At 38.2% G+C, this 15,671-nt stretch overlaps 1 protein-coding gene across 7 annotated transcripts in view; it reads left to right on the top strand.

Moving 5' to 3' along the window:
- Positions 1 to 15,671, top strand: part of myocd (myocardin) — a 209,576-nt gene that overhangs the window by 108,863 nt on the left and 85,042 nt on the right. For all 7 annotated transcript variants that reach the window (XM_039739177.1, XM_039739181.1, XM_039739182.1 and 4 more), the window contains one exon: positions 4,093 to 4,343. In XM_039739177.1, coding sequence (XP_039595111.1) covers positions 4,181 to 4,343 — 163 coding nt within the window. In that variant the 5' untranslated portion in view covers positions 4,093 to 4,180. Of the gene's footprint in view, positions 1 to 4,092; positions 4,344 to 15,671 lie in introns of those variants that run through there.

Consider the following 15,671-nt stretch of genomic DNA (forward strand, 5'->3'; position numbering starts at 1 on the left):
TGTACATAAGTAGGATTCAGTTATGACCATTACGCGTAGAATTTCGAAATGAAACCTGCTTAACTTTTATAAGTAAGCTGTAAGGCATAAGCCTGCCATATTTCAGCCTTCTTCCTACACAGGAAGTTGGAGAATTAGTGATGAGTGAATCAGTGAGTCAGTGAGGGCTTTGCCTTTTATTAGTAGATATATATAATAGAGAGAGACATATTGAGAAAGAATTGTTTTCATGAAAAAATTGAAATTCTGGTTTTGGTACTCCTAGAACTTGTTTTCAGCAGTTCAGAAAGATGTGTGTCTGTAGTAAAAAAAACTTTGTGGACACTGCAACTTAAGAATGAATGGACTGATTCTTGTGAAATTTTGTTGGCAACTTGTACTCTTTAGTCTTAAGAGCTGATTAGGATTGAGTGAATTCCAACTATTTAGATTTGAGCTTTTAAAGGACAAAGTACTTAAAGAACAGCAAAAAGCCAAACCACTGCTCTGAAGTTCACAAAAATTGTCATACGCATTTAGAACTCTGAAGGAAAGAATTTAGAGTTCTGTCCTAAAATGGAGCTATAAGCTGTTAAAATTCTAAATTTTCAAATGCAGTAGTCACAGGGGCTTAATACTAATTAGAAAGATTAGTTTGATTGGAATTCATGCCTTTAGTACATTGTTTGTTCCCCCTGATATTCCATTTTCCCCTATTTTCCAAAATATGATCCCAGGATACTCTCTAGCCTCTGTGACCTTGAACTGGATTAAATAGGTTAATAATGGACAGATATTTAAATTCAAGAAGGCAAATTTGCATAGACCCCTACTACACACACACACACACACACACACACACATTTTTCACACACTTTTTTGTGGCATTTTTTCTGGCTGAATGAAAGGAATCTCCAAGTATTATGTTTGTGTTCATTAAAGCACACCCTGGGGTATTTAAAGGGGCAGTGAAGTATGGTTGTCTTTGGCATAAACAGAATAAGGTCTGATACACATTTACACAAAGAGCCTTTTACTGAAACTAAAATGCAATAGTAAAGTCCCACTGCTTATAGAAAACTACTTTTCCTTTGTATTGCTTTAGCACCAGGTTGCTGTGGGTCTCATTTAAATATACAGTACACAATTTGGAAGGACAGTGCATGTGCGCCACCAACTTTTATAACTAGTTTGCTTATGTTATGTTTTGTGCAGCTGTCAGCTCTCCTAGCTAATAAAAGTTATGTTTCTGTCAACAAAAAAGCAGAACCCATGAAAATACTCAGTTTTAATTTTATCACATCAGTCACTGCAATTCTTTTCTAACAGAATGGATCTAATCAGTTAGATGTCCTGTAATTGTGCCTTTGTCAACATATATGCCAGCAAGCTCTTGCTTTGTGAAAGATTACTAAGACACAGGTTGAGACAGAAAATGAGGAGCACCTCCAGCTAAGAAAGCATTTTTTATACATTTTTTATGCATTATTATTATTTTATGCGCAGGCCACCACCACAAAGAAACCGGAAAAAAGAAACAGAAGAGAGAGTAGGGGTCAATACGGATTTTAGAGCCACCATGAATAGTTATTATGATGAATTGAACATACAGAGTATCAGGATTAAGTTAAATTAAGTTAAATTGAAGTTATAAAAAGGCCATGTTAAAGCAGTATGTTTTCAGCCGTGTTTTAAAGTGCTCTACTGTATCAGCCTGGCGAATTCCTATTGGCAGGCTATTCCAGATTTGAGGTGCATAACAGCAGAAGGCCGCCCGCCTCACCACTTCTTTTAAGTTTAGCTTTTGGAATTCTAAGGAGACACTCATTTGAGGATCTAAGGTTACGATTTGGAATATAACGTGTCAGACATTCTGATATATAAGATGGGGCGAGATTATTTAAGGCTTTATAAACCATAAGCAGAATTTTAAAGTCAATCCTGAATGACACAGGCAACCAGTGTACTGACATCAAAACTGGAGAGATGTGTTCGGATTTTCTTTTCCTAGTTAGGATTCTAACAGCTCCATTCTGCACTTGTTGTAAATGATTTATGTCTTTTTTGGGTAGTCCTGAGAGGAGTGCGTTGCAGTAATCTAGTCGACTGAAAACAAATGCGTGAACTAATTTCTCAGCATCTTTCAAAGATATAAGAGGTCTAACTTTTGCTATGTTTCTTAGGTGAAAAAATGCTGTCCTAGTGATCTGATTAATATGCGATTTAAAATTCAGATTACAGTCAACAATTACCCCTAAGCTTTTTACCTCCGTCTTAACTTTTAATTCTGATGTATCCAGTTTATTTCTAATAGCCTCATTGTATCCATTATTGCGAATCACTAAGATTTCAGTTTTCTCTTTATTTAACTTGAGAAAGTTACTATTCATCCATTCTGAGATACAAGTCAGACATTGTGTTAGTGAATCAAGAGACTCGGGGTCATCAGGTGCTTTTGATAAGTACAGCTGTGTGTCATCAGCCTAGCTGTGGTAGCTCACGTTGTGCCCCGAGATAATCTGAATTAACGGAAGCATGTAGATTGAGAATAACAGCGGACCCAGGATAGAGCCTTGTGGAACACCATATCGGATATCATGTCGGATAACCTGTCAGTAACACTAGTGATTGATTTTGGTGTAAAACTTTACACTTTGTGGTTACTGGTATACATCTGTGTCCTTTTTTGTTGTCTTTTGACATGAGTAACTCATCATTTGAAGTGCCCTATTCACATAGCCAATATAATTTTAGTGACTGTGTAGGCCATTCTTGTAGTTTTGTAGAGCTGTTATCTGAGACAGAATTGTTAACATAGATGAAAGATAGTGCTGTGTGTTATAATACTGACATTATAGCAGAGAAATGTAATTACAATTTTGGCTCTTCCTCCCCCAACCCCCCCACCCCAAAGAGTTCGTTCGAAGACAGAGGCATGTGGGGAGTTTGACTAGGGTGGTACCTGTGCCAAGCCATCATTCGGATGTCCTAAAGTGAGCTCAGGAAGGCCAAACACCAAATGTGGAGCATAAGGTCAACAGTTCACTTGACCTCGAGTTTCAGTATAAGTACACAGGGTAATAATAATAAGGGGCATCACAATATTTTTGGCTTTCTGTATTTTAAGCAGGACATACATATTAGAAAATGTACTATTGGGATAACTGGCTTGTAGCAGCTAAACATTTTGATAGCTTTGTAGATTTCTAAACCTATAATCCCTTTGTAATTTTAAATAGCAGTCCGCTGTGTCAACCCACTCATGGTGCTTCTGCACTGTGTAATGGTTTCCAGTGTCAACAGGCCTCCTGTGCCCCAAAGAGCAGATAGTGAGTGTTACCTTGGTACCCTATTACAGTAATACTGTGTATGCACTCTCAAGGTCATAAATGACTAATGCCTAATTTTGGAGCAAAAACCTTAACCCCTAAAGAAACCCTATTATCAAAATAATCATTTGGAAATTCTTATTCTACTATAAACGAGCTTGAAAGTTGATGGTCACTTTGTTAAATAATGAGCCATGACGTCTGCATCTTCCAGTTGCTGTGGCTAACAATGGTTGCTCCTCCCAACAACTTACTCCACAACATGGTGGTGTCTGTGAACAAAATTTGTAACCAAAATGGCAGGTAATGAAACTCTTAATAGATAATGATAAAAATTATTCAAGGGTTCAGATTCAGAGTCGGGACAAAAGTAAAAAGTATGTGCAAGAATGAGAGTAGTACACAGAACCACAACAGGTACCATAGTAGTGCATCAATAGCGAATGCAAGTCTCCTTACGATGGTGTATCTTTATTACTTTTTTTTTTTTATTAATTTTATCTGAAGAAAGTAACATAATACACAATGAAGCAGATAAAATTTCCAGAACTTATGCAATAAATAACCTTAAAGTCAATCTATATAGAACACAAGAGAAACAAAAAGGAAAACAAAACCTAACAAAAGATGAATCCTTCATTCTTTTTCAAAATTTTAAGACAGATTTTCAGCGGATTTTTTTTTTTTTTTTAATTCATCTAACATTTAGTCAACTAGTTTTGACTGTAGCTCAGATAATTTGTTTGTTTATTGATTTATATTTTCAATGTTTATTTTTCAACAGTTTGTCTTCACTTTCCCCATCGCTCTAACCCTTGATCTCTTAGAGAGGAGACCCAGGGGTCTGTCAGGGTCCTCCCAACAAAACGGTGATGAATGGCGTTACCAAAAAAGAGAGCAACAGCCAAGACGAGAACTCGGTTCAGTGCAGCAGTGTCGGGAGTGTCTCCAAGTGTGACTTTGTGGCAGATGAAATGCAGGAGCTCACTTTGCAGGTGAACCAGCAGTTGCCACCACTAACAGAGAGGAAGAATGGTGAGTGTGTCATCCCCTAGCGGGGTCCTTTCACTTGGTCTTTCTTTAATATGAGTTTGTCTTCTCTTAATGTAAACTATAGTTATGTAGGAAATGGTGGGAACTGGCTGAATGTTGTTCTTGCTGCTTGATGGATTAGCATAGTGGGTCTAACAGGTCTGTGTGGAGGGTGCAATGTTACAGAATGGATTAAATGTCCATTTTATATTATGTAGACAGAAAGCACAGAGCTAGTGAAAAATTCAAGAAAGTCTCAATGGTGGTCCAGGCCTATATTTATTAAGTTCATTCCTTTTAGAGCTGGTAGAGTAGCAATGTCTACTATCCCACCATGATTCACCAAGTAAAAAGTACAAGCATCTATTAAAAAAAAATACAATGACTGTACAGATCTTTAGCAGGTTCAGTGTATTTTGTACTATTTTGATGTGTACACATTGTATTTCTTTAAAAATGTGTTTTTTAAATATTGCAATCCTTGTTTTTGTCATTGATTTGGGGACATCAAGCTTTTTGTAGCTCAACTAGGATAGTTTTTCAATTTTTTGATTTAATGCTCTGACTTCTTTTTTTAGCTTGCTGTACTGGGACTTTGGTTGCATTGGATTACCTTATTGTTTAGGGCAAATCCTTTTCCCTTTATAATCCACAGTGCTTCATTGTTGGTGAAGAATATTTTTTGTTATATTAAACTTTTATTTTATATACATAAAAAGTACAGTTCAACACAAAGCACAAGAACTCCCCACTCCCTAGTATTTTCAAAATGACCCACCAGGAACTTTGGAAGATGCTCTAGATTCATAGGGTGGTGGGCTGTTCTTGGTGGTGGTTGGCAGGTGTTTCTGCTTCTTGGGGAGTCACCCACAAAACACACAGAACATGTCACAGGTATAGAAAACACAGCAGATAATTAACAAAAGTAACATCAACATAAATAAATGGCCCAGCAAAGAACAAAATGGCATAAAATGAGACTTTGAACCCCTAGCTAGGTGAAGAACCCTGGCTGAGATATAACAAAGCTGTGTTTGTTTTATATACAAGGATGGTTAATTCTTGCAAGTTGCCACTACAAATGTGACAACTGTTGATACAGTAGATCAGAGCTGGGAGTTGTGTCACAGATTTTGTCTGTGGTTTACCTAACAAATAAAGGAAAAACTCTCTCCATAAAAAATGAGTAGGAATTAATAAAAAAAAATGATAAGAAATGTTATGTCTTTAAAAGTAATTGGTTCCCTTCTATGAACTGAAGACTAAAATGTATTATTTGTTTCTTTAACAAAAGTTTCATCGTTTGATTTGCCTTTGCTAGACTGTGCTTTCTGTGCCAGCCAAGAAACAAACCACTAGCAATGCATTAATTTCATTTTGGAAAGAAGTTCTTTTCAGTCATAGTGACTGTCTGATGGTATTGTTTCTTTGTGCTCTTTATTTAAATTGAACTTGCAATATAAGAACACTTTTGTTTGACTTCAAGTTTTATTGTGTTATTCTATACTTATAGTCAGTTGCACAGGCAGATGGGATTTTATCGGGGATCAGAGCAGCACTCTGAATCATATGGTGGAGGTTGTACAGTACCTGCCACCCCAAATGCAAGTTGATTACAAGACTAAATGAAAACTGCTTAATGGCCATTTTGCACACCAGTTGGGACTAGCTTGTCTGCTGATCTGGGATTTCCATTTCAGACCTGTACTAGTCTATTCATCATACAATCTTCAATATACCTACACAGAATAAGAAACCGTTACAAGTAGCTCTTAACAGTACATTTGTAAGAGTTTGAATTTCTCACAATTACTACTAAAATAAAGTTAAGGACCAAATATAAAGTGGCACAATCCTATGACTGAGGCTTAACGTTCACTTTGGGTTAAGGGGCCTGCTGCCAAAATGTGTGGCAGGTAAATAGGTAAGTATGCAATGCACTGTTCTGCCAAGCAGCTGCATGAGCCAGAAAAACGCACAAGCCTGTATTAAAACCAGCTGATGATTAATCCACACTGGAATATTATTTAGTTACAATCCTGGGCTTCATCGTCCGATCAGAGCCGCCTTAGCACACTATGAGTCTGAACTCAAGGAATGCAAGGACTTGTGTGATCTAAACATTCCTTTAGAGCCAGGCAGCTTGCACAAAAATGAAATATTACGCTCACTGCTTTCTTAGTGGAAGACAAAGCAAGTGTGCCTTCTGCTACCCCCACCCCCCTTTCCATGATGTAATATGCTGTTTTTAAGACTCTAATTGAGAGAGAACATAGGTCAGCAGCTGGCATCTCCCCAGGTTTATCCATTCATGCCTTTTAATCCCACTGGTTTTCAGGTGAATTATTTCTTGCTTAGATATTGTAATGTATTTTGTGTTTTGCAGCATCGCGCAAGTTTGTAGGAACAGTGCTGAACAATGGAATTGATTACTTTGTGATAAAATAATCGTCAGAGTATATGGAGCTCGTTCTTGTAGAATGGCTTCCATTATGTCACACACACATTGCCACAGTTCCACACACACACATATAACCATACAGATGTACACATAACTACAGCCCCAACAGTGAGTTTTATCATAGCAATAAAGAAACGTTGATTTAAAAAAAAATGTTAAAAAACAAAACAATAAAAAGTAAACCTCAGAAAATGGAAAAAGAAACAACTTCATATAATTTGTGGCGACCTACGACATGTTATGATTATGTAGTGTAGCTCAAATTGCTCTAATTAACAGTGACTGTTATACGTAAACATTTTACTATAGTGAACTAATGATGTGAAGGATGTACAATAGCACACCAGTAGTTGTCATCGTGCTCAGTTAATGAAAGGCCAGGCTAGTTAACAATAACTTCTTGTTCCTTACACCATCTTAATATGCTTAATATTTTACTGTAGGCATATTGTGGTGCATGAGCTGAAATTCTGAAAAACTTGCCATACCCTTCCCAATAGGTGTGCTGATATGCTCAATTAATAACAGACCAGCATCATCCCTGAATACACATTTAATTACTTGTTACTTATCTTTATGTACAAGAACAACACCTTGGTAGGGTGCTAGTCAATCACAGGGTGAACGCATGCACTTACACACACAAGGGCCAGCTTAACTTCACCAGTTCATTTAACCTGCATATCTTTGGACTGTGGGAGGAAACTGAAGCACCCAATGGAACCCCACAATGAAAACTCCTACAGCTCCTCTAGTGCTAGTGATTTGTATATGCATATTAAAGATCATAGTATTTGACTGGTCTAAAGCTAATACCTCCTAAAGGTCATCATTTGCTCACCATATGGATAGTAGACCCGAACACCACAAAACTGCTTGGCTCTGCACCCTTGACTCTAAATCTACTTGAGGAGGAAACTGGTTTGCTGCTCTTTAAACATAACTATTTGACATGGTGAGCTGCAATCCTTAAATAAACCCGCCATTCTTCTCCTCAGTGATCATTAAAATGTATTCTCGTTTGTAACAAATACAGTTGAGTTCATTCAGGTAGCCTTTTCATTTCCCACTCAAGGCATTGTAATATAAATACATGTGTAATTATCAAAAAGTTCACCACAGTGTCCTTAAGTTATTGTGATTGGTTAGGCATTTTTAAAGTGTGCCTTCTAAGGCAGAGGTAACTGAAGCTGCAGAAGTCGTTCCTTCATTAGAAGTATTTAAATTGAGGGACAAACAGATGAGGAGCAATTTGAAAGATGCATCACCGTACCCCATATAGTTAGATCGGTGTTGTACACATGTGTAATAAACAGGCCAACTATTTGTGAAATGTTTGATGCCAGGCAGATATAAAACTGATAATTCTGTAGAGAAATGATATGTGGCCAATCAAACAGTAGTAGCTCAAAGAAAATCCTTGCTTCATCCAGAAGGCAAATCCTCCTGTGCAGCCATTAATTTAGAATGGCCACACTATTTCTGTAATGATGTCATTGCTATATTTTGTGCTAAGATTTAGAAATAAATTCTAAGGATAGTCCAAACTTTAACATTAACACCACTGGACCACCCCACCTCCCCCTGGGTGAGGACAGGGTCTTGATTTACAGTTCAGCAATTCTAGTTTAGACAAAAACAGGCAACAGTCTGTGCGCAGATCGCCAGCACTGGCTGCTTTGACAGCAGGCAGAAGTTCTGAATTTCCGAGTTAATTTAAGCAAAGATTTCAATTTTTTAAACAAAATAATTTCTGATCCTGATGACACTGCACATAAACATTGTGTGCGGAGGCGTGGCAGAGAAACATTATTAATAATAAGAATCATAACATGTTCAATTAGTCATAAAGCGTGCCGAAGACATGAATTATAACGGCCTCTGGAAGAAGCAAAAAGAGCTCAAACTCATTCTTTTGTCTCCAGACAGAAACATTTCATTTTTTATTATTATAAATATGTACTTTCTGAAAAGTCTTAACTTTTTTTGCCAATTTTCCTTCTTTCAAATCTCTGCTGACTGCAGCAACATGGGAGCTAATGGACAGGTTGCCATAAATATTTATATATATTTAATGTTTGTTTAAAGTCTTTCTCAATGCAAGTTTAAAAGTAAAGTGGTGGAGGGGGTTACAAGAGGTCAATGATGGGGCATGAGTAGTGAGCTGATGTCCTGACCCTCTGCCTCAAATGAAAATTCTTTAAGGCAGAAGTTTCCATTGCCTATACGGTAGGTCCATTCTATTGGCTTGTCAAGATGGATCTCAGCATCTGCTTTTAATGGTCTTATGTGGCACACATGGATTGATTTTTAAAGAAACAAATTTTATTTTCTTCAGTCTGTGTGAACCCAAGATACTTTGTAGATAGTCTAATCATGTGAGCCTTGGTAGATTACAGTAACTGACTCTGTAAAGCCATCTAGTGAGAAAGTAGGGAAGACTGAATCTGTTCATCCTTCATTTTATATACTGCTTTTCAAACTTTCAAAAGCATTTTTGACTTGCATTAAAGTGTTTACATAAATCTTCAGTACGTTCATCAGTAGATTAAGTTACTTGTTCAGCTATAGATTGAAATCTTTATTTTTATGATTTCACATAGTACTTTTTACGGTCAGCGAGCTTTTTCACATTGTTTACAAATGTATCTTTACCCACCCTTAAATGACTGAAAATGCATACAAGGTAGATGTTTACCTACACTGGACATGCACTCATCACCAGAAACACAAAAAGCTAATGTCCTTCTTGGAGGTGGTTATGCCGGCGGCCACAGAATTTATCACAAAACTGTAGTGCAGGTTGAGTAATTTGTCTTTTGCACTTGATTGCATCATTCTAATTGTACTAAATGCAATTTAGATGCATACAGGCAAGCAACACAGGCAAAAAGCACCATGAAGATCAACAGGACCCTAGTCATGTAATAAGCACAAAAAGATCAGAGCGTAATTAAAAGTCTCCATTTTCAGGGATTAAAAACATCTGGGTATGTGTGGACAGAATGTGAAAATAGAGATAATGTCTGTGTTTTTAAAGGAAAACCTAGTATGGGAATGGTGTAAGTGACAGTCAAAGGGGAACTTAGACAGGGAGTAATGCAAACTGAAATCTGTGCACATTGTAGTATTATGTTGAAACTTCTGGCAGCACCAGCTCTACATGTTCTTTACTGGTACAATACAATTGTTTCAATTATTCTGTAATCGAGCATGAGCAGTTATGTAAATCCTGCACGGTCCCACTAGGAGACAGTAGTGAAGAGTAAATCTCTTTACTTCTGGTTTTTATTGTGTCTTTGAAATAAACATTCTGAGGTTTTTTTATAGGTGAAGTACAGTTGATTCATATCTCTACAATATGATCATTGGCAGGTTAAGTGTCTCAATAAAGGTTATAGAATTCGACATTATTGAAGATATGGCTGGGGCAGTTGTGATTTTGTATAGTTCCTGTCATATTAAAGACAGACCAAAAAAATTTTATGTATAATTTACAGTTATTTGCAAATCTCCATAATATGTGAGTATAGTGAACGATTTGCTCAGGTTCTCGGGTAGTGAGACAGCAGTCAAGATTCCATCCCATCGCAAGGTCCTTCATTATATAGTTCAACGGTGTGCACAATTTGACTATTTGTCTCTGTACTTCACTCTAGGTGAGTCAATGTGGAAACAGAACTTGTCAGGGAATCTGTTGCCTTTCTTATTGAATTTCATTCAAAGGTTTTTTCATATACAGTATGTATTTTCCATATTTCTACACTGCTCATCCAAGCAAGTTAAGTGATTAACTCAGGATTAGTTAGCACGGTACACATTTTTGCAGTATGAGTACTGGCAGGCTAAGTAATAAGTTTCACACTTTAAAGCAGTAGTGAAAACTGATTCTGTACATTTTTTATTTTTATATGCAGTAGTGTTTTTGATGGTCAAAACCATGTCTAGGCCCTTCAATATAGCACAAATATTTTGTCATTTATACATGGTGAGCATAGACAGGTCCTGTCTGAGGCAATACTGAAACTTTTATCAGTAGATTTCTGATTTTATATTGCAGCTTTCATGGTGAAGAACATCCGAAGGGCCATAACAGGTTTAGAAGAGGTGTTTTAATATTTTCCCAATGTAAGCATAAGACTGTAGAGTAGCTTACTGCATTGGAATCCAAACCAAAATTTGAATGAGAAAATTTGTGGGTTTTTTTTAAACAGCATCTTCCGTGGTTAAATTTAAATTTCAAGTTAATTGTCATGTGTAAGGAGTAAAGTGAAACTAAATAGCATCCGAAGGATCTTTACAAGCAGCGTACAGTTTACACATTAGTATAATGTGACCACTAACAGGTTACTTGTTCAGTTACAAGTGATTGGTGCATTACAATTTAATGTCTTACCCACTAGGGGGTAACTTCAGTTGCACATTACACAAATAGGACATGCTGCCTTTTTCTGTAAGGGCTGCTACTTGTCTAATTCCTCCAAGTTAATTATTTTATTTTCAGTTTTTATCCCATCCAGTCCAGCCAAATTGTGCTGCTCAATGCATAATACTCCTCTATGTTAAGTCTGCACTTCTACCTGATTATACAGAAAGGTTTAACACAAAGTGATACATACTTTAGTTGTTGTATAATGAAAAAATATTAATTGTGAAGTAAAGTCATTGTACCCTATTGGCAGAGAGACTGGACTAGAAACCTCTGGGCTGCAGATTCAGATTCTAAAATTCTTTTTCATGTCATCAGAAACATTTCTTGTGTAGATGGTGGCCAAAAAGCGTAAATCCTACTTAATGGCATTGAGGCACCTTGTATGTGTATTGGATGTAAATTTGCCGGCATCTGGAATGATGCTGCAGTGTCTTTCCATTAGAACGTCAAACAGTACATGGCTTGTCATGGCTTTTCTTCATAAATGCTCAACTTGGCATCTTGGAAGACTGTGGTGTAGGAAGAGTCTTGGTGCCATACTTGTACTATCTGATATACTTTAGCTGAGGATGTTAAGCAATTGTGCAGTGTGGAATGATGGTAATGATTGAGGATCATAAACAACAGGACATATTGCCATTATCTTCTGAAGACTTGGTGACCTTGAGACCATGACTGGAAAATGCATGGCACATTGGTATATATCGCTATTGTTGGAACATAGGACTTAGGCCTGTAGATTTCATGTTGTAGTTGAAGAACATGGTGAAGAATGATTCATTTTATTATATCTCACATTTCCTCTACTTACTAGTCTATGGCCTGTATTCTTTGCATTTTTGTCCTTTGCACCATAACTATAGGTACCCTACTTGGTATTTGCCTTCTGGGAAGGCATCTGCTTGTGTCATAGAGAAATTTTTGCAGTCTGTGGATTTTGTCATGCTAATCTGTTCTGTCGTCATACCTTCAGCTAATGCATGTCTCAGTGGGAGCTGCTTCTGTTGACCACAGGCTCACCATTGTGCCCTTCCCTCCGAGTTTCAAACTAAAATCACTTTAGACACAATTCATGGTCACAAATTACAGGATAAGCTGCCTTTTGTGCCTGTGGAGCTGCAACCATATTAGTCCAGCGATTAAATGTCTTCCAAAGTTACAAAGGTCTTATCTTGTAGCCATGCTGTCCAGAATCACAAACATCCGCTTTATGTAGTGTCCTGAGCATGATGAGAGGTGAATGTCCTCATCAACTTAGCGTGAACATGTGCGTCTATGGAAAAACCTGTTCCAAAATCGTTGTCTCCATACTTGAACTAGTGTGCGCACATTATAGGCACATTTTCTTTCGAATCAAATGTTTTGAAGTGTTGTTGACCATTAATATACAACATGGATTGCGTCATCTTTTGTAACTCTTACTAGGTTTTACATCCGCTAACTGGAAACCACTCCACCAGAATTTCTCACAGGCCTTCTCCACTTTCTTTTAGGCTGGCAAGGCTTACGCTAAGCTATAAACTGTGTGACAGGAGAGCTTGGTTGGCACCGATCCAACACAGACGGACACCGGAGGCACAGGTGAAAATCAACAAAACTATTTATTTGTTCTTCATCTGTAGGATATGCCTTCCTCGTACCCACACAACACAGTCCCCAAAAAGACACACAACAGAAAACCCAAAAACACCGCAAAAATCGCTCCTCTTCCTCCACTCCTCTCAGGCAGCTTTGTCCTCCTCCTCCCTACTCTGGCGCCCTGAGTAGTGGCCTCAGGCTCCCTATATAGCCCACCTGGAAGTGCTTCAGGTGGCAATTAACCTAAATTAGGCTGCACATCCAGGTGTGGCTGCGTTACCGCCCACACGGGCTCAGGAAGCCTTGCAGCTCCCCCTGGCGGTGGCCACAGAGCCCAACAGGGATGAGCTCAGGTGTTTTAGGATAAGGCCCCTGATGCAGCCCAAGGGGGCTGCCACCAAGTGTTCCGGGGGACATGGCGTGGATTTCATGGCTTCTCCCCTGGATCTAGTGTCAAAGGGGCTTCCTGGCTGGGCCTGGGTCTCAGCTGCCTGCTACAACTGATTCAAAAGATTATTTTGACCTATGGTACCATCACCTGTCATCCTTTTTAAAATTAAAGCAGACACCTGCAAATAAGAGACCTGCTAAAAATTTATTTGCTAAAATAAGAAGTAAAACTGGAGATTAATGGAGGAATACATAAAGTGGGTAGGACAGTGGTGTGGTGACGGAACTGCTTTGAGTCCCAGTCTCAGGAAGGCAGAAATATTGTATGTGTGCTGTGTGCAAACTGTCATTCTGCGCAATGCCTATTAATATATATATATATAATGACAGTGGCGACACAAAAAAGATGAGCTACTGGGTACTGGTGGAGGAGCCTGAAAAAAACAGTTAAATGTAGTGGGGTACATGCCAAAGGTCTCCTGAGGTTCTTTAAAGTAAATTCCATGCTGGATAAGTGTTGGATGAGGTCACAAGATTAGATCCATCTGTTCCTAATTTTGCTTTATCTTGAAGAATCTTGAATGTTACAAGTTCCCTTGCGGACATTCTTCCTTGTAATGGGCATAGCTGGCACCATCCCGAGTTTCAGGAACGTTTGCACTAAGTGAGGCCCCCAATTAAAAACAAACACTGGCATGGAGTTGATAAATACTGCGGTTTTTGGGCATATTTTTAGCAAAAAAAAAAAAAAGCTGTGAGACAAAAGTAGAAATAGAACCTGAAGTGCGAGGTTTACTCTGAAGTGTATCCAGCGTTCTAATAAAGGGACAGTCAAAGTTCTAGACTTCATTCTGGTATTCTTGTTACTTTGCTTCTGCATGTTGTGCTTATACCGATGAGACTGAGAATTCACCTGTCATTCATCTCATTGCTTTTGTGTTACCTGGACAGAGCAATAAATGAGGTCAAAATAGGCATCATGTTTACATTATGAAATATTGGAATGTTTATTTATGCCTGTGCATGCACGACTAATGTGTATCTGAGCAATCAATTACCATATATAGTGTCTTTCTGTAGCAAATGCTATTATAAGCTGCTACAAAGCATAATCATTTACAGTGTGAGCGGTGGAGGAGATGTGATACACTGGCATGTCAAAGAGACTTAACCTCTGCTTTACTGTCCAATATCTTGGCTACTGGATTATCCTTACTATGTCAGTATACTTGTGATACTATGCATGTATGAATGTATATATTGTATATATATATATGACTTTATACAGATACTTATATGTATATGTAAGTGTGAGTGACTGTGTGTAAATTTTGTATATGTGCTAGTTTATAAAAGTAGCTATACAGCTGTATGACACTGTATGACTTTATACAGGTATCTTCAGTATGTGGCAGTGTAAGTGTACAGTGGAACCTAGGTTTGCAAGCATAATTCGTTCCGGAAACGTGCTCGCAATCCAAAGTACTCATATATCAAAGTGAATTTCCCCATAAGAAATAATGGAAACTCAGATGATTCGTTCCACAACCCAAAACTATTCATATAAAAATGATTAATACAAAATATAAAGTAAAATACATAATACAAATTAACCTGCACTTTACCTTTAAAAAGAATCATGGCTGGTGTGAGTTTCTAAACTCATGTGGGATTCCACCCAACGGGACGACACGCGGAAGAGCGTCCCAAAGCAATCGCAGTCTCCCAGCGCTGTAGCAGTTCGCCGTATAAGCGCATCCAAAAAGATCGCAGACATGCTATAAGCACCTGTCATCAATGGGTCATACAAGGAACATTATAAAGATCCTGCTACAATAAATAACAGCGCTGTTGCTGTTTCAAGCTGAATAAAGCTGTTGTTAAAGTACTGAGACTCAGCTTCGTGTTTTGGGGAGCAAGATGGGGACTCGCACTTCACAGCGCACATACAAACAGTCCCAATGGTGTAGTAAACAGTATACGCTCGTACAGATGTTGACTGTATGAGTGAGGCACAGACTGAGACAGAGAATAGGAGCCGATTGCCAGAGAGAGAGAGAGACGAGCGAGCGAGCGAGATAAGGAGAGGGACGCGCTGGGCGAGCAAGCGAGCGAGATAAGGAGAGAGAGAGAGAGAGAGAGAGACGCGCTGGGCGAGCGAGATAAGGAAAGAAAGATAAGAACCATCAGCTCAGTTGTGATCACATGACGCTCAGCAGACAAAGCGTACACGGACTACTCGTATTGCAAGACATTACTCGTTTATCAAGTCAAAACTTATTAAAATTTTTTGCTCGTCTTGCAAAACACTCGTAAACCAAGTTACTCGTAAACCGAGGTTCCACTGTATATGAGTGAGTTTGTGATCTTCTGGGAGAGTACATATATACTGTCCATTTGGTATAAATTAATTTAGCTTTTGCTGTGTGCTTGTGCTTTTGTGTAAAATATAAATACATAAAATATGAGT

The sequence above is a fragment of the Polypterus senegalus genome, chromosome 17 (assembly GCF_016835505.1).
Source record: "Polypterus senegalus isolate Bchr_013 chromosome 17, ASM1683550v1, whole genome shotgun sequence".
In the NCBI taxonomy this organism is placed as follows: domain Eukaryota; kingdom Metazoa; phylum Chordata; class Cladistia; order Polypteriformes; family Polypteridae; genus Polypterus; species Polypterus senegalus.